This window comes from Cydia pomonella, chromosome 17 (genome assembly GCF_033807575.1).
Source record: "Cydia pomonella isolate Wapato2018A chromosome 17, ilCydPomo1, whole genome shotgun sequence".
In the NCBI taxonomy this organism is placed as follows: domain Eukaryota; kingdom Metazoa; phylum Arthropoda; class Insecta; order Lepidoptera; family Tortricidae; genus Cydia; species Cydia pomonella.
In genome coordinates this window covers 10826853-10847707 of record NC_084719.1, presented here as the reverse complement: position 1 = coordinate 10847707, position 20855 = coordinate 10826853, and the positions used below count along the sequence as shown (strand labels likewise).

General features: G+C 35.2%; 2 protein-coding genes across 3 annotated transcripts in view; one reads left to right on the top strand and one right to left on the bottom strand.

The window, feature by feature from the left end:
- Positions 1–20855, top strand: part of LOC133526958 (protein unc-13 homolog B) — a 330171-nt gene that overhangs the window by 102731 nt on the left and 206585 nt on the right. For both annotated transcript variants that reach the window (XM_061863822.1, XM_061863821.1), the window contains exons 14-17: positions 832–943; positions 1063–1127; positions 1406–2608; positions 2829–3175. In XM_061863822.1, the coding sequence (XP_061719806.1) occupies positions 832–943; positions 1063–1127; positions 1406–2608; positions 2829–3175 (1727 nt within the window). The remainder of the gene's footprint in view (positions 1–831; positions 944–1062; positions 1128–1405; positions 2609–2828; positions 3176–20855) is intronic.
- On the bottom strand, positions 9998–19627 carry LOC133526960 (uncharacterized). The gene is made up of 5 exons (XM_061863824.1): positions 18420–19627; positions 17555–17746; positions 16050–16194; positions 14943–15076; positions 9998–10621 (listed from the first exon to the last, which is right to left on the bottom strand). Exons 1-5 carry the CDS (start codon positions 18474–18476, stop codon positions 10406–10408), a joined length of 744 nt encoding a protein of 247 aa, XP_061719808.1. The 5' UTR covers positions 18477–19627; the 3' UTR covers positions 9998–10405.

Genomic DNA, 20855 nt, shown 5'->3' with positions numbered 1-20855 from the left:
ATCACCTGCGGCAACGCAGTTGTCATCTGAATACTGTCTTTATATCTAAACTATCATTATATTCGCTATCGTTGGAGTTCCCGTTTTTTTGCAACCCTCTTGTAAAAAGGATTCGCAACGCACAATGTTGGAATCCCTGCACTATCGCATTTATAAATAGTCTGGAAAACCATTTGTCAGTAGAAACATACGCGCTATTGAAAATGTGCTTGAGTTTTCGTATTCACATTAACATGTACCGCGTTTATCTCCGAGAAAGAGTCGAGCGGAGTCGGAATCTTGCTAAAATTTGGAGCAGTTTATTAGAAATTGTTTGTTCTAATATTGTGTTAGGTCTCTGGTAAGTGTGTGTACGGTCAAAAGCCAGTTTGTAACTGTTAATAAATAACGTTGACCGACAAGCTTGAAATATCTCTACCATTGTCGCGCCAATATTTTCTTTTCTTCATTTCGATAAAGGTAGTTTAAACACTCGTATGTATCATGGGCCCATACACCGCACTCGAGGAGGCATTTTGCACGTCAGTTAAAAAGTGAGCATACATCACTCTGCCCGAGAGTAATTAATTATCATAAATAATCTTTTTTTGACTGACCATATTACCGGTATCTATATTGATTTATCACTCTATTAATACTTATATGCAGGTTTAAAACATGCAAAACTCTTCCCATCTATGAAAAAACTCCGAATTACAACGGCGATTTAAAAAAAAATCCTTATTCTTTATCTTTTTGCGACTTGCACATGAATCATCGACTTTTGAAATACCGTCATACAAACGAGCAACATATCCCTAAATAAGTTGATATACATTGTTTTTTCCACAGAACCTGTCAAAACGATACCAGATGTAAGCTATGGTTATGACAGCCATGGGTACCAGCCGGAATACCAAGACGCCGTAACCGAACAGTATCAGGATCATAATTATAACACGAAGTAAGTATAGTTATAGTAAAAATCTGCATTTAATATAACTTGTTAAAATATCAGAGCTAAAGATTACAAAATATGAGTTAAGTATACTTCTGATAATACAACATGATTATTTATTACAGTTACGATGAAGATGGAATGCAGCCTTTCTTTGATGAAACCCCACATGCTACACCTCCTGCCGCAGGTGACATTCGTATTTACATAAGAAATCCGTAATAATATAAAAGTGTGGTAAATGAAATAAAATTATGTAATACATAATTTATAGTAGTAATGTAAACAGTTTTACTATCGTCATTGAATAACGATTTATAAATGGACTCTTGATAACAGTTTCCGCAATAAAAGATTAATCAACCCAGTTAGTGACCTAGTACAGCCGACAAATGACGTTCCGACTCGTCAATTGGCTCTGTGAAGAATTAACCTTTAACATATTCACAATTTTCTTTAAAATTTCAGCGCAAAAAACTCCTTGGAGTGAAACGGAAATAACGACGCAATTCACATATCCAGTTACTAGTGAAGAAGACTCTTTAGTTCCCTTATCAGTGCCATCAACTATATCAGCATATTTACCGCAACCCCCAGTAACTACCCAACACGATGTTTATCAAGACCAAAGCTATCAACAATACGATTTACAATACGACACTCAAACACAATATCAGACATACGATCAGGAACCACATAATCAGTACATGGATCAAACACAAGACTATCAATATCAGCAGCAATATGAACAAGAACAATATCAGGATTCACTTAAACAGCAGCAGCATTTGCAGCAGGAACAACAATATCAAGAACAGTTTGCGTTGCAGCAGCAAAAGCAACAACAAGAACAACAATTAAGGCTTCAACAACAGCAGCAGCAACAACAACAAATGCAGCAGCAGCGACAACAACAGCAAGTACAACAAAAGCAACCAACTCAGCAACTTCAAGCGAGCGTTCTTACTGGAGCCGCCACGCTAGGAAACTTTATGGCTGGTGGTGCTAAAAAACTTGGGAGTCTATTTGGCTCTGCCGCTGCGGCTATTGCAACACCTGCTGTGAGTCATCCGCCTGCAGCCGCTACAGTTCCTGCCACTACAACCCATTACATACAATCATCAGTTATAGCACCAGTGACGCCTTTTACGAGTACAACAACTCTACCCGCATCCGTCCCCGACGTATCGCCGCCAGTGCCCACCGCAACCACCTCAGCATCTATCACATTACCTCGAACACCGTCGCTTAGAAGACAAGAGTCTATACAAAGACCTTCTGTGCAAAGGACACGGACGTTGCCCGATGCACCAGAAGAATTACCCCCTTCGAGTTATGACGAAAGTGCCTACGAAGATGAGTACCATAAGACTGAATACGATCAACCTGTTGAACGTGATAGAACAGGATCTTTGGATAGGTATCATGATGATGAATATGTGCATGATACAATCCCTGAAGAGATCCTGGAAGAAAGCCATTTGCCAGAAGAGAGTGCTCAGCTAAGCCCCTCTATTCAGAAAACTGCATCGCCGACTAGATCCGGCTCTGTAATAAGGAAACCTTCTTTGGACAGCTACCATAGCCAAGCCCCGTCGATAGTTGATCGGAGAACTTCCCAAAGCTCTTTTCATCTTGAAGAAAAACTAACTGTCCCTACCACAAAAGAAGGTAAGCATACTGATATATACACTTAAGTATATTTTCTTAAATAAAAAGTAATATTTATTTTTATGATTGAGGTATGTTTTATAATTGTAGTCAGTATTTTGTCAAGGTTGCCGTAAAATAAAAACTAGAAATTATAATAATTTTATTAGTCTTACCCAAATAATTAGGTCCACAATTATGTTCAAAAACTTCGTTTTATTAACAATCAAATATTTTTCAGAAATAATTGCTGACAAAGCAAAAGTCAAATTTCAAGAAGAGCGCCCGACTTTTCACGAAGTGCCAGAAGAACCAGAGCAATTTGAAAGACGAGAGTCTTACGCTAACCGCGAAGAAGAAGACAGGGAATCGTTCCACGAGGACGAACCTTTTAGTGAGGAACAGGAAAAGTTCGATGATCAGGAACAGTTTAACGAAGGAGACGAACATTATAATGAAGATGAGGTGTTTCAAGATGAACAAGACACTCATGAAGAGGAGCAGTTGGAATTCCAGCCTGAGCAACCGAAACTGACTCCTAAGCAACGGTGGCACCGCGCGTACAACAAGATCGTGATGCAGCTAAATGTGAGTCGTTTTTACTTTTTTTATGAAAGCAGAATACTTTATAAATTATGTTGTATGATGATTTCCTGTTATATCTGAAAGATCGTTTTTCTGAACAGTTACAGGTTCTGCTTTCATTTTTATTATTTTTATAGTTCTGGCGACTAATATATAACTTTGAAGCACTTATGAGGAACTTTTTAATATTTACTATTTTTTACTTTGTATCTTTCTTGCTGATTAAAAAATGATTCGACCATAAACGATAGTTATTTGAATTAAGTTATATATTTTTGGCTGGCACTGTAAATATTTTTATTGTTTTGTCAACTTGGAGAATTCATATTTGAGCTATCGAGAAAGAGGTAAGTAATTAACAATATACAATTTTGTAATATGTTGATAGATTGAAAAATAAGTCAATACTGATGACAATATTACACTGTTCCAATGACCGAAACCATTATTATTATCAATTGTTAAAATTTTAACGAGTAATGTGCCACAAGTAATCAAACCGGATGCTACGATAAGGTAAGTACTTAATGACGAGATAATCATTTAAATGTTATACTTAATATATGCGTGTACTTATACATACAAACTTGTTCGTTAATTGCAATACAGGTAATGTTTCTTATCTCCGTCGTCTTAGATACCTTTTTGTTCTAAAAAGCTAGTAATAACCTACATAGGGCAATAAAGTAAGAAATGTCCCAGAACACATGTAATTATCGGCGGAGGCGAAACCGAGGTCGATTAAGATGTGTTCTGATGCTTTTTTATTTACTGGCCGAGGTCTGTACGCTATTTTTCTGTTCGACGGAGCGGGAAAGCAGCAACTTCGGTTAGCGCGGCAGGCCGAAAGTTGACCGTTTCCGGCAGGAGGGCAGAAAATTATTTACAGTATTTTCTGCAAAACACTGAAGTTAAAAATAATAATATAATATTTTCGCTATTATAATTTACATTTTTACTTATGATGAAACACATAAGTACCAAACAAAGTTAAAACTGTATCCAACTGAAATCTAATTCTTGTAATAATGTTAGTAACAAGATTAACGCATATAGTGACATAGTGGCACTATGTCCCCCGCTGCGTAAAAGCTCTCGGGAACGTGTATATTGTACCTACATAACAGCCTTACGAACGCTGACCTCTTAATGTAACCTTGAAGATGTATAGTTGGTTACATAAACAAAACTCTTTATGGGGAGAAATGATTTGTCGCAAAAAGGAGCGACATTCGGATTTTTAAAATATAATTTAGTATGTACATTGATTTATTATTAATTTGAAAATATACGCAATTCGCTCGTACGTCGTACGTCGTCCACTCTGTTAAATGGCAATTTGTAAACTGTATTGCAAATATATAGGTTCTTCAAATAGTCAGTTAAGAATGTTGCTCTTAATACCTACTTATTGGTACGAACGAATTCAATTGCTGGTATTATCATATTAAGTAAGGTTTAACTGAGATGGATGAATGATCACGTAAATAGTACTTAATTCTAAACAAAATACTGTCGGTCTTGATTTAGGCCTGATTTTCAAACATCAGATAAAATTATCTGTCAGATAAAGATAACACTCTGTTTTTTTTCTTGCTTGTGAAAAAAAGGGAGCCTGTTATCTTTATCTAACAGATAATTTTATCAGATGCTTAAAAATCAGACCTTAATCAAGTAACATTCGTCGTTCTCCCTTGTTGGTTTAGCTTATTCTGAAAGATAAAGTGATTTCCATAGAAAGTGATGAAAAGCGTTCGCTATCATCACTAGAAACATCATTATCATCATCAGTAGAATCATCAATCAATCATCAGTTTCATACGCAGCAGTTCTATAGACACGGCCGCTTTTATCAGCGAGTCACACTCAAGTTATTTAAAAGAATTCCTCCGTATATCTCCTTGTTCTTCTGGTTTTTTATTATCAGGGTTTAATGACTTATATAATGAAATGTTGACAGATAAGATACTTTCTTCTAAATTTCCAATTATCATTCTTAACGAAAATGTACCTATATGCCGTTTTGTTTAGGAACATATAATGGTCCCGGATATACACAATGAACTCCAATCTAAGTAACTGTCAGTCACCAAAACTTTATGTAAAATTACTAAGAAAACGAATGAAGCTTCTTATATCAGAAGCGTTGTCACATGTTGAATTAAATTGTCCCATTAATTTCAAACGGAAGATCTCTTAAACGAAATACTTAGAATGAAGATATTAATATTCAGGGAATTATTACAAAGTTTTCTTTTGATGTTGTTTTATGCAGATTTATTACGACGAAGTGGATTTTGCGTATAATTATTCCGGTATTAATGCGTAGGTAAAATAAATCCTTGTAAATTTCTCTTTCTTGAAATACAAATTTGTGACGTGTTTGTGCAATGGCTGAAAAAGTATTTGTCTCATTCTGTGTTTTTCTATGTTACTTTGAAGAAAGCAATCAGTAGGTAATACAGTTAATATATGATATATCTTTACTAACTTTTTAATTGGGTTACAATACTCTTAAACTAACTAAACTTTCATTTTCAGCATCGTGTTGACACCTACGAGTAAGTTCTTACAAACTGCTAGGTGCTGTAAGATATTCCAGGCTTCATAGTAAAACTACTAAAGTCCTACCTAGTTGTTCTGGTTTCCAAATAGCTTGTATGATCAAGTTAATGTTTGTAGTTGCAATTGCCCTACTTTATCTAACGCCAACTGCCGTATCCAAGCTTTGCTCACATCGGCAATTATCGTCTGTGGACATCGTCCCCACGAGATTATAACAACCCTATATATAAAGTCTGGTTCCTTCCCGGCCCCAAATTATACCAATAGGGAATACGATTAGTGTCACATTTACATGAGTGGGTTTATTTATTTATTTGGGTCGCAGGGAAGTGTCGCCGAACGAACTAATTTGATTGAAACTTAGTCAATTGTTGAAGTGGAAAGTTTATCGACAACCGTAGACTAGGTTTCTATCATCTTGTTATGTTAGCGATTCGACAAGGCTGTCTGATTGGTTATTAAAGTTAATTGAGACAATGTCTTCGCAGTCGCGTAGGTCATAAAAATATTGTATTATCTATATAGAGGTATAGAGATTACAATTGTCTGTGTTTTATAATAATCAAAGGGATCCCTTACCGATAAAAGGGTTTTCTTTTTTCTTGAAAGTTATCACATGAGCAAATATTGACGGTAATAAAAACGTGCCTATAAAAATATTCGTATTCCCAATAGTTCCTTTTGGATGTCATATTTCCTTTTTGGTATATAAACCATTATATAAAATATATATATTTACGCTTATGTCAGAGTAATTACACGAAAACAATAGAAACATAATTAAACTGTCTAATATTACATTTTGCTTCGAAACACGACCTTTAGTAAGCTTTCTAGCGAGAAACGCTTGCGGGCTATGTGTTTGATGTAACAAATTTTATAAAGTAATACTGAATGTTAATTAATTTTGGATTTAATTAAGGTTTGTAAATACTTTCAATTTGACAGGGGCAAAAAGTTTCGTTATTATTCTAATATAATCCTATATCCGTACTTTTGGCATCCCGCAGTCTAGTGCCCGAGGAGGTAGCCGCCCGCGGAGCTATCGCCTCTCTTTGAACCCGATCACCTCATTAGTTCAGCTGAGTTACTCTTACGTACATAGGCAAGTAAGCAATCCACTCAGTCCGTTAGTAGACTTCGTCCCGTACGCACTCTTGAAACGGTACGATATTTATATCTTGAAGAGTTTCGAACTATACATGATGGCGGAAACGAACCCGTAATTTCACGATAGCGGCATCCTGCGGGCCGTGGCCTTACTGATACGGCTCGTACGCAGCTATTTGTATGCAAATGAAGTGCAGCCACAGGTGTGAGTGTTAACATTCAGTGGCGTCCCGGACGTGGCTTGTAATGTACTTTAAACTGGTCTGATAAAGTCGTAAAAATGGTGCGTAGCCGTAAAGTGCAGGCAATTAGCGAGGCTGACGTGCGTCGTGACCAGCCTAGCACTAGCGGGTCTCGGTTGCGAGTTCGCAGAGGCTCCAGTTTGACTGACTTAGATAAGCTACGAAGTGGCGGGTCTAGTGGCGGTGGTTCCATCGGGGATCTGATGAACATGTTCAGTGGGAGTGCTAACTCGGTGGGCAGTGATACTTTGGTGGCTCGGACTGTACCACTTGAGACTGTCAGGAGAAGTGTTGCTCTGCCTTCATCTACCCTAGCTCGCCCAGCTCCCTCACCTCTGATACACGTGTCACGTCCAGTAGGGCCGCTCACGATGGCCCAACGAACGTTAAGATTCAGCAGGCTGTTGAAATACCAACCCTGCTCAGCCGACGCTCCTATAACTTTGGTGAGTGACGACAACATCTTCGCTAATATCAATACTAATTATATTGGTTAGTTTCACAATAGGTACTATAAAACAATTTGTTAAAATACTATTAAAAAAACAGAAAAGCAAATAAACTGTGGTAATTGCTCAGAAAAATTTTACTGTAGGGATTTTATATTTAGTAAATCAAAAGTAGATTGACCATGGTTTACCCAATAAGTAAGTTAGAAGGTTGTACAGTTTCTAGCAACTAATGTCTTGCTAAAACTTTTGTTTTGATATTACTAGTCATACAATTAACATCAAAGTTAATCGATTGAGTGCAGAGTCACTCTGTACGGGACAACGGTAGACAATTTTATGGAAAACTTCAAAGTATATTGTACTACAGACGCGAATTTTCTGAAGGTTTGCAGGTACAAGAGTTTCCTTTTCTGAGGTCAAAAATATGCACAGGAAAATAATCGCCTGTTTTAAACGCCGAAAAAAGTCGCAACACAGGAAATAAAATGTCGTACGGGACAGCCTGTGGAATGCTCCTTTACCTACACCTTTGCACAAAGTCAACAGTCCAATGAATCAATAGTCCTGTCAATACACCCCATTGCTTGATATTATGTATTAATTTATGTTTTGCAGTAAATTTTACTTGATGTGAACTGTAGCCAATACTCGTTAACTCTTGTCATTATCCCATTATCTGCTGCTTATAACAACTTACTGATATGATTAACTATCGATTAACACTTATATGAAATTGATTTACGTTCTGTACTATTTATGCAATGATTTGTGCACCATGGTAATATTTACGTGTTATATAGTTATGCGTAAGATATACATAAAACGATAAGTAGGTATTGACTTATTGTTTTATTATGAGTATCTTACGAATAATAGGGTGTAATTGAGGAGTATATTTTATATTCATACAGTTGAAATATATACAGTTGATATCTTACATAAATATCACGACACGAATACTCCAGTAGAAATATAGATCGGAAACCAAAGTGTGGTGTAAAATAGAGTTATTTTTATTGAATAAATTCCATATTTTTACTATGTAAATAAACCTTGATTGTACAAATAGAATCGATAGCAATGCATAGAGAACTAGATGCATTAGGCAGAGCGGAAAGTCATGCATTTTCAAGTGCATTTTTATTAAAATAGTTCCATTTACATTTAAAATGAGTACGCAGAACTTATTGTAGGATGCAGTAGGCACTTCGTTCTGAAATACATACATATAAGGTGAAATACAGAGCTCCATTTTATCATGTTAAGTGAAAAATTTGCCTCTCGTCTTTGTTTATACTCGTATTAGTAAAGATAATTTAATTTATTTTTTGTATAGTTTGTTAGTCGTTATATAGAGCATAATAATCTTGTAGGTTTTTAATAAGAAGCGAATTATAGACTGTAACGGCTATTTTTATTTACCTACCTTTAATTATTCGTAATATTTTCTACGCTATTATACTGTTGCACGCCAAAGCTTAAATACAGGGCGGATCAAAACTAGTGGAGACCCGTTTAAGCGTATATTTGGTATCGTGTTTTGATGAGTAAAAAGTGGAAGATTTTTTTAGTGACGCTAATATATTTTTTTTATATACAGCAGGTCCAAGTCGGTTAACGTTGCAAAGGATAAAACAAATTCGCAAAAAAAAAAAATCCTTTTACTTATTCCTAACCAGAACAAGATATCGATTATGCCCTGAAACGGATCCCTTCTATTTTTGTTAGAACTTGTATAAATAAACCTAAGTACTTATTCATAATTTTGTTAAAAAAGTGACACCGCTCCATCATTAGAAGTCCAGTGGCACGGAAAATTGGCTAAAGCGTGGCTGTCTAGACGTGTAAAAATAGAAGTTTACCAAAATAATAAAAGCAGTGTAGGTTGATGTTAGGCTCTGTCATCCCCAAGAAATTAAACACAGATTTATTTTAAGACTAATTATTTTACAACTTGAGCTTCATCCCTTTAGAAATATCCCAAATATACTTATTTAAATATAAATTCTAGGCGCGAACCTTAACCTCGTAAGACTTACGGTCTTACGTATATGTATAGTACTTTTTAAGTGTTATGAATTTTAAATCGTATTCAAACAGAACAAAGTTGAATTTGTTTAATTTCTTTCAATTTTCAAACTAAATAAAATCAACTATTCCTACACCAGAGGTTCCAATTTCACTCCCAAATTTTAGATTTTTTCTTGTCTGCCTGGACCTTATGGTGGGTAACATGTACCTTCATTTTATTACTACTTGCTTCATTTATTCCTACTTGATATCATCGTCTACACTCTACACTGTCAACTGACATTTCGTAAATAAAATTGCAAAGCCACCAGGTTAACCAGAGGTCATTTAAGAATATCGCTGTTATAGTCGGGTTTTTTTTAACTAACTGTGAAGGACTCCCCAAAATGTAAAGCGTAGTCCTATAGATAAAAATATGGCCAATGTCTTGTAAATTCCGTATTTAATGTAACAAGGTTCAAAATAATCCAACATACAACTTGTTTGACAGTTAGTTCATTCAATTTGTACTCGTACACAACAATCATATCCAATTTCCCTTTGCCCTTTTGATAGATTTTAGGGACGGACACTTGAATCCCTCATCATATAGATATTGCAGCAGTTTCTTATTTTCTATTACAAAGCTTTTTGTAAAATTGGATTCATTTCCGTCGCTTAAAGATTATAGTTAGATTCCGTTAGGTTGAATATCATAAATGAAATGAGCGGTATTTGCGCTTAAACGGCAATCATCACTTATAATGTACATAAGCAGAAATTTTCTTATTTCTGTTTTTCTGTTATCAAGCATCATATTCGTACTACTAAAGCTAATCTACATATTTTACCTTTTAAGCATATTTTTTCATGAATTTTAATAAGTACTTCAGTTTCGGCATTTCTATGTTGTGGATGCACCTATTGAAGTCGCCGATCACCTTAACCGAGTGCGTCATCATCCGGGAGATTATGTCTTTCAGGCAAACACTCAGATCCGATACCTCTTTGAAGCCGTGTATGCCTATCTCCGCCATCACTACCGGAAACGGCGATGTTTCGTAGAGGAACTGTAAGGAAAATATATGATATATTTTATTTATGCATGTAAAATAAAATCGAGCTTGTGGCTATTTAATATTATATTGATGATTGTCATTTTTATCATCATTAAAATTACCGTAACAGCGAAAAGCCATGTCGTTACTGACTTTATTACAACTACATGGGTCATACACATTTTATCGTATGATTAGCTCGTTAGCATCTTTCCTGTAGACATCGCTGAGTTAAGAGACTCAAATAAGAAAAACACGATATAATTGTACCTGGTACGTTAACTTTCATTTTTTTTTTCCACAGAAGGGACCTTATTCTGAAATATGTTTCATCCACAGTTATAGGTCTTTTATATTTCTTCTACCAAATACGTCACTTTTGACACTAATAGATCAAAAGAAAATAAACAGATCGAACACCTTCTTAACTAAATTTTTTTGATCATATCTATACTCGGTTGATTGCTGATCTCGTCCAGCGCCCTTTTGACTTCTACCAAAATTCCTACACCCGTCTCTTATCTGCTACATCCAATTTAAGAATTTAATGCAAACTCGATATGTCACTAATGCATTCATGGCTCGTATATAGGAGTAATACTCTATCGACCCATTTCTACGGCTTATTTCAGACACCCGGGTATTGGTTCGTTTTTTAATATCGTATAACCTCGTGTTTCATTCACCAAACCATGTCGAGACGAAAATTTGCAATCTAATATAATATGGCCCATCTAATTACAATGACACGTGTAAAACTCAGGGCCACATTCTCCTAATTATTATTGACAGTAATTTCAAGCCCAAGTGACGTCAACCATTTACTTAAAGTGCGTTGAAGCGTTTGATTAACCTTCCAGAAGCTGCTAATATTGAATTTAGGTACTTCTAATGTGAAGGAAGCCTACAGGCGGTCTTGTTATTCATTGTTTATATATTCTATATGTTTAACTCACAGTGATGTTTGTGCTGAACTTAACGCGGAAAACAGAATAAATTCGTCGTTTAAATGTAACGGTTTTTATAAAGTGCAATAGCGTGATGAGTGTGAATAGAATCGCCGAGCAAGAGGCCATCGTAGTATGCGTTGAGTGTCGTTTGTAGCACGGCAATGTCAGAGACATCGGGGGCCTAGCCAAGATAACAATTGTACATCAACAGATGCCAAACGAAAAGAAAAAATGTGTTGAGATGACAAATGCTACAAAAAGTCTCGTGAATATTTTAACACATTCTTTAGGTTTCGATTGACTTTTTTTTATCAAAGATTGTTATCTTGACTACGCACCCTGTTAAGGCAGGCTTAAATTACATTATTATTATGAATTTATGACGAAGCCGGTATTGTGCTGCTTTTAGTTAATTGTCCCCAGACACCAGAAAATCATACCCTATAACAATTACTTAGCTTATTTGCTTTGGCTGTGGCATTTGATATTTTGTCGACCTGGCCAAGTGGGTAGTGACTCTGCCTATGAAACCGATGGTACCGGGTTCAAATCCTGGTACGTGCATTTATTCGTGTGATGAGCACGGATATTTTTTCTTGAGTCATGGGTGTTTTCTATGAATATAAGTATTTATACTATTTATAAATATTTATATGTTATATATACTGTTGTCTTAGTACCCACAGCCCCAGGCCTTACTGAGTTTACTGTAGGACTCAACAATTTGTTAAAATAATGTCCTATTTTTTATAAGACGTAAAAACATTTACAATGAACATAACTTATAATTCAGTGTATACCTACTAGGTCTGTTAATTTACTGATAAATTAGTTAAGAATTGTCTACATAAATATTTCCGCTATAGGAAGACCTTTAAAGTGAAGCGAGAGCTAAATTAGATTGGCGTGTATGCCGGCATCGGCAGTATAAGAAAATTAATATTAGATGACAGACTGACAACCCGATTTGAACTTTAAAATACGTCAAATATTCGGTCTACGTTTTTCCGTAAACAAAACCGTCACTTTTGACACTGACAAATCCGATTCATATCGTATCTAGACCTAATATTCGACGTTATTTAAAGTTCGAATAGGGCCGTTAGACTTTGGAAAACTGGTTTTATCACTGATTTCAGGTATCGTCTTGCGTCGTTTTATTCATTTTTGTGAAGTTCTTATTTAAATTTGACCCATTCTGATTTCGTCACTCATTCATAGCTTTCGTTGGTAGACTTTGTCATCTTTGGTCAATATTTGTTGATTGATTTATCTCATTCTGGCTCATTTCGGTCTTCGTCTACGTTTTCTTTGGGCATGTTCGATGTTAGTCTATCTCTTTTTAGTCTCATTCGTTATTCGTATTTTTTTTTCAAGACGTGCGTTGTTGATCCCATTCAATTTTTTACAAGTTCTCAATTTGTTTCATTCTGCATTCGTCGTCTTTTCTTTATTCGTCACTTTCGCTGGTAGCCTTTGTCTATCATCATCTTCTTCTTCCTAGCGTTGTCCCGGCACATTGCCACGACTCATAGGAGCCTGGGGTCCGCTTGACAATTAATCCCAAGATTTAGCGTAGGCACTAGTTTTTACAAAAGCGACTGCTATCTGATCTTCCAACCCATAGGGTAAAACTAGGCCTTGTTGGGATTAGTCCGGTTTCTTCACGATGTTTTCCTTCACCGAAAAGCGACTGGTAAATACCGAATGATATTTCGTACATAAGTTCCGAAAAACTCGAATTGGTACGAGCCGGGGTTTAAACCCGCGACCTCCGGATTGAAAGTCGCACGCTCTGACCGCTAGGCCACCAGCGCTTATATCATCATCATTATCATATTTCATATTTGTTGTTTGTCTTTTCCCCGTGTGGTGTCGGGTTGAAAATTTCACCATCCTTTCCTCCCGTAGGTGTCGTAGAAGATGACTGTGGATATAGATTCAAGTGTGTTGTGGATGGTGAGCCAGAATCCTGTTACTGGGGCACTTCATATGAAGCGAACAGTGTAAAATGGTGGAAGCTTCCGGTTTCTGTTATATTTGAGTATGTTACACATATACAATATAAAATTTCGACACAACTACAAAAAACCTTTATAATTGGAAGTATATTGCCCGAACGAAGAAGTGGAAACTCCCTGACTATCGTATAGTAAGCATTTCATTCTTCGTCATTTTTCTTTCTCTAGTCGCGTAAACTAAAGATAAAGTCGAATAGCGTATGCGACGAATATTGACCGGGAAAAATAGAGAATATGACCAACAAATAATGAGATCAATTTCAAAAGAGACCAAATAAGAAAAAATGCCAAAAACGATATGACGAATAACAAATGAGACTTAAAAAAGAAACAGACTAACATCGAACATGCCCAAAGAAAATGTTAACGAAAACCAAATGAGCTGGAATATGAAAAAGACAAATAACTAATATGACCAAAGATGATAAAGACCACCAACGAACTACGAATGAAGGGTGACGAAAGCAGAATGGGTCGAATTAAAAAACTTGACAGATATGAATAGAATGACCCAAGACGATACCGATTCACAAAGTATTTTAGTAGGTTTTTTTTGTATTAGGCACATATAGATTATTTAATTTTCAAAAGCTGCTATCGGTTACCGTAAGTTGTTGTATCGATTGTTGTCTTTCGAAGACTTACGACATTTAGTAAACTACCGTACTATCATTTTTTCAAAAACAGCGGGTCGTAATTAGAAACTTTTGCATTGATTTCTTATATTTTGAATACCCAACTTCATCGTTTAATTTGAACTGACTTTACGTAAATTATTTTACCGCTAGTGTAAAATATACCAACCTTCAACACCAATTTACTCGATGCTTCGAGACTCGCGTTTTTGATATATTACACTGGCTGTCAGAATGCTGAGTAGACGCAGAAATTCAGCCGCTATGAATGTTGATATTTCAAACCGTTCTTACACAAAGCAATCAAGTCCGCATGTTTACTCTGCGTGAAATGCCTCATACTTTGACTTTACAAGTCAATCACGCTTGCTAATTTCCTCTCTTGATTACTAACATACACTTTGTTTTGGAAACTTTTTTGTTTGAGTTTTGAAACTTAATTGTCTTTGGAGACAATGAGCTGGTCTGAATGAAATTTGCATTATTTATATCGTTTTTAAGGGTTTTGGTTATGGGTTTATAATAATTATTGATTGATATCTTAGTTTTTATGAAATATCTAAGTATATTCTTCAAAGTAGGAGAAACATGAAATAAACTACTGACCTACTTAATTTTACTCACATAAGACCTTTGGAGTTTATTGATATTTAGTGGCTTCTTATTTAAGATCTCATATATAGAAAAATAATATCTATCTATAAAAGAAGATTTTGATAATACTTACCACAGTCCGCTCCAGATCTTGGCTCTCATGGGAACAGTTGCCACCAACTTGTTGTTGCTTCTGGCACTCAAATAATTTCGATGCCGAATATTTTTTTAAGTTTTCTAACGTTTCAAAGTGTACTTGTAGTTTTTCTGAAATATTTGAAAAATGCATACATTAAAATTAAAAACGAATTTAAGTATTTCCATACTTATTATTTCATAGTGATACGTCTTATTGTGATAATTTAAACTCTGGTCATATCTACTTTCATATCCACTCTCATGCTTTTGGTAGGTGTAGTTACCAGCTATCACCCTTATTTTATTATAATAATAGAAGTCACTGAATAAGATCAAGCACGTGAGTGGATATTATATTGTCAGGTTTTGGATATTATATTGACTGTTTACAATAATTTAAAATAAGGGATTCAATTTATTATGAGCTTGACAAAGCGTCAGCAATCATGAACATGTCTAAACATATCCATACAACTCTTGGAATATTTATTCCAGAACAATAAACTAGTTTCAATACTGAATTAACGTTCGTGACACATTATAATAGGATATTATTTGTTTTGAAATTCAGTCTTGGCAGCGGAACTGTTCGGAACTATAAACAAACCAGGTGAAGTTCAAATAATATGGCGCAGGTTGATGCGTTTACCGGAAACTACAAGCGGGTGGAAAACAAACAAAATATCCTTAGTCTCACGTTGTTTGGAGTAAAAATGCGCGAGCAAATTTAAAATGTATTTGCGCTGGAAAGAAATAGCACGCTACAGTTCCGGTAGTAGTATTCGTGTGGGTTGTAGATTTATTTTTGTAATATCCACTTTCATTTTGTAAGATAAAATGTGGTTCTATACGTATCTAACAAGGTAGAATTTGTTTAGTTATTATATAAATATTTTTGTAATATTTGAGGCACAAAGGGGAGACATTTTGGCAGAGAGGCAGTACCGTAATGGGTATTCAATTTTAAATATAAAACCCATAGATAACTTTGCACTGATTGTGAAGAAAAACAATATGATAGTAATACGCTAGAGTTTAATTTAACCTTAGCGGTTATGTTCAGTACGGAAAATCTTAATGTGTTTGAAACAAAACTTCTCACCTGGTAACCGCTGGACTCGCTGGTAACCTAGAGCGAGGCATAATGTGACATTTTCATCGGCAAGTTGTAGATTTTCTCCCAGTAGCTTGACGATAGTTTCTTTACAATATGTGCCGTTCCGAGGTTTCCGATCGTGTATGATTACCTTAAAAATATAATACTTATTTACTTCACACTACTTCCCTACGACGTTAAAATTAAAATAAAGCATATTGGACCCCAGGCTCCCTTGAGCCGTGGAAAAAACCCGAAAATACGCAAGGCTGATGATAAATTAAATAAATGAAGTTCTCTGAGTATCGAAATATATCTTATATCTGAGTATCATATGACATATTATCATATCACGATCTGAATGGGTTTCAACACATATGCCCTTTTTAGGGTTCCGTAGCCAAATGGCATAAAACGGAACCCTTATAGTTTCGCCATGTCCGTCTGTCTGTCTGTCTGTCTGTCTGTCTGTCTGTCTGTCTGTCTGTCTGTCCGAGGCTTTGCTCCGTGGTCGTTAGTGCTAGAAAGCTGAAATTTGGCACGGATATATAAATCAATAAAGCCGAGAAAGTCGTACAATAAAATCTAAAAATTTAATTTTTTTTAGGGTACCTCCCCTACACGTAAAGTGAAGGTGAATTTTTTTTTTCGCTTCAACCCTAGAGTGTGGGGTATCGTTGGAAAGGTCTTTCAAAACTAATAGGGGGTTTCAAGAAACATTTTGTGATAAAGTGAATATATTCGGAGATAATCGCTCCGAAAGAAAAAAAAAATGTGTCCCCCCCCTCTAACTTTTGAACCATAGGTCCAAAAAATATGAAAAAAATCGTGGAAGTAGAGCTTAAGAAAGACATTAAATGAAAACTATAGCGGACATGATTAGTTTAGCTGTTTTTGAGTTATCGCAAAAAGTTTTCCCTTCATAGTAAAAAGACTTATTTTAATTAGGTACTGATTATGCAAATTTGCCTATTTGTTTAACTCAGGTGAAAGGTACCGTTTCATCCCTTGGTTAACAATTTACTATACTTTAAGCTCGAGTTTAGCTTATTGTGACGGAAGAGTAACTACGGAACCCTACACTGAGCGTGGCCCGACATGCTCTTGGCCGGTTTATTGAATAAATATTATAGGACATTACTATACAAATTGACTAAGTCCCACAGTAAGCTCAATAAGGCTTGTGTTGATGGTACTTAGGCAAGGATATATATATTATAATATATAGATATTTATAAATAATTAAAGACATAGAAAACACCAATGACTCAGGAACAAATATCCATGCTCATCACACGAATAAATGCCCTTACCAGGATTAAAACCCGGGGTCACTATCTACTAGGCCAAACCGGTCGTCAAAAATATATATTGCTACAAACATCCTCTAGCAATATATATTTATTGCTATAAATATATATTGCTAGAGGATGCAAATAAATGAATTAATTTCTTTCTATACAATGACATTCTAAAACTGGGAAATATACATAGTTTAATCTTAAACATACTTGAAAATACAACGATATTTGTTCCAAATAAACAGTCATGTAGTTGATCGCCTTGTCGGCTTCGTTCTTCATGAGTAGTTTTATTTGCGACACCAGCGTATCCATATCTTCTCTTGACTTTTGTGTTCGCATCTGAATGTCTGCGATAAGCGCTCGGTAGCCATTTACTAAGTTCTCCTGGAAGTCTCCAGACTGAAAAATAGTTATATCATTATACATAAGGAAATACATACATTACTAATAAATAGCATTTCGAAGCTAGCACTAATTTCGAGTCTTAACGGCCCGCATCGTAATGATACAAGTTTTTGAGACTCGATAAGATTTAGCTTGTTTTTATGTTAAAGCTAAGATAAAGAAAGTTTATTATTCAAGTAGGCATACTCGTATTAAAATGCGCTTATGAACGTCAAATAAAGCTAAAAAGTAACTTGTTAATTAAAAAGTATTAATATTGCAATTATATTTTCTTTGACGAATTTTGTGTTACAAAAGTCTCGAGTATTCGTGCCAAGGCTTAAGCATTTGAAATTAGTTCTAACTCACAACAATGATTTCAAAAGAAAACTGCTTACAAGCTTTTGAAACATTTTGTTCAAAACATTTGTCCTCTTTTAGAAGCACAAATATCTAAGTATAATTCAAGTAACTTTGCTTAACATTTGTGTTGAGTCATGAAATGTATTCCGACACAATTTTACTAACAATAGTGTGCCTAAGTGGTCCAAGCACGTGAAATTGGGATTCCTTTCATACGGTATTGAATCATTATTTACCAACTAGAATTCTACTACGATTTTTCCTCGCTAAAATCATACTTTCTTTTAAATATTTTTCTCCCTTAAGAAGTAAATATTTATCTTACCTGCACAGTAGATGCAGCGTAGAAAGCCAGCACAGCACAAAGTATAAACTTATTCATGTTTACGTTTATGCCGCATTCCACGTCACCGTAACGCACTTGACATTTCTTCCCTTATCAACAAATATCTTTCTAAATACTTATTCCCAAGAAAATATGATGGAGGTATCTAGTTACTCATTTACTTTCAGGTATCAAATAACGATCCAGGCTCAGTGGTTATCGAGTAAAGACTGATTGTTTTGGACGTCGTCTTTTGTTTTGGCTTACTTCGCCGCTTTCCGCGTTGATTGTTTGAAATTTGCTCCAAACTTATGACGGTACCTTCATAAATGAATCGGACCATTATTACTGTGGTCAGTTGGTGGACAATTAATTGTTTATCAGATTGCTCATAAACTACGGCAGTTTATAGAAAACAAGAACAAGTTTAAGCAACATTGCTTACTATAATAGGAACATCTATTTAGGAAGAGATTAACGAGGTAAAGGAATGTACTTGTGAAAAATCATTACCCTTCAATTTAATGTTAAAAAGTATCAGAGAAGATTCTATACTTTAAGGTCCTGATAGTTTATACATATCGTGGTTATGTGCGTAGTCTACAATTTATACACAATGTACAAAAACGCCGCTTAATAACGAAAATACCTAAGTAACAAATGCAATACACCAGAACTGAAACAAATATAGTAGATGAGGCGAAATTACTGAGCAGAAGTTAGTTTTCTGGTAATAATGCAGCGAGTCTTGTCCACATTTAACAGTAAGTTTGTTGCCAATATGTTGCTTTTTATTTAAGAGTAAAGCCATACTAAATTTAGAATAAATCGATCGTGTATAGTTCAAAACAATACATTTTTTGTTAATTATCGAATAAAACATATTTACAAAATATATTCGTTGTGTTTGGTCTTTAATATGTTTCATTAACAAACATCAAAATATATTTTTTACGAAACAACTGAATATTTACGAATATTTATTATTTTTACGAACAGCTCGGCTCAGTTTTAAGAATAACGCCATCTACGCGACAGCATTGGCATCTTTTGATAGAGAAAGCGCCGGTTACCCCTAAGATCGCTCTGACAAAGATAAACGGCAGAGAGCGTTTTACGCAGAAGGTTTTAATATTATTTCACTTGATGGCGCTCTCAATCAACTGTTTAGATAGACATTCATATTTGTTTTTTTTTTGTTTTATAAGCCGTGAAGTTCACTGACAGTCCACTGAAGATTTAGCATAAATGATCAATCACAAATTTACATATTAAATACACACAACTGCAAAATTGAATACGCACTGCAGCCTGCAGTATACCTATTGTTGTAAACACAACAATATGTAAGGGCATTACTTAAGCATTCTTCTTATGTCTTAAGTACCAACTCATACACGTAGCCACTTATGTTTTATTGATAACCAGAACATCAATCCAATCAAAGGGTTAGTCATTCATTAGACTGTATAAACTACATGTAGAATCAGCCTTGTCTTGGTTTGCTCCTTTAACGAGAGGTTAGTTAAGCTAACTCCGAATTTAATTTGCTGGCCGGATTCAAACAAGAAACACGTGCTGCTCAACAAGCTCCGCTGTTTGGATTTATTTAAGTTCAATTTAAGTAATCTGACATCAATACACATTGAAAATAAAACAAAAAAAAATTTACTTACTAATTGCTTGTTTTAGCTAAGGGTAAGCAATTATGCATGCCCAAGGTACGATTTGCGAACAGATTGTTCTGGAGGCAATCTACCGCCGCTGATGCCAATAACTTTAGCTTTCGTTCAAAGCCAAGCAGGAGAAAACCTACTTTTATCCAAGACCATATTAGTCTTGGATGAAGTATAAAATTTTCTTTTTTTCTTTTTAACGCACTCACATGCACTTGATCTTAAAGATGTTGCATATAACGTTATAACAATTATAATTCGTGTCATCCACCTTTAATAACATTACAATATGAGTCAAAACGTCGTCGTCGTTCACGTCGATCATATACGATCTATATGTAATTATATATCTTATACCTATAAACGAGCAATTCTTGTATATATATATATATATATATATATATATATATATATTTCAGGGATCTCGGAAACGGCTCTAACGATTTCGCTGAAATTTGGTATATGGGGGTTTTGGGGGTAAACAATCGATCTAGATTAGTCTTATGTTGGGGAAAACGCGTGTTTTCGAGTTTTCATGCGTTTTTCTTTCGACGCCGAATATGGTCGCTAATTTCGTGTTGCAGGCCACTGTCCGTCTGGTCCAGCGGGTTAAGACGCGGACGGCTAGAAACGAGTGTTACGGGTTCGAATCTCGCCCGGTGACTAACTTTTTTTTTTTATATATGTTCAAGTTTATATATAATATTTTAATTTTTATTGTTTTAGACAAGTTCAATTTAGTAAAAAAATGTAGTTAAGA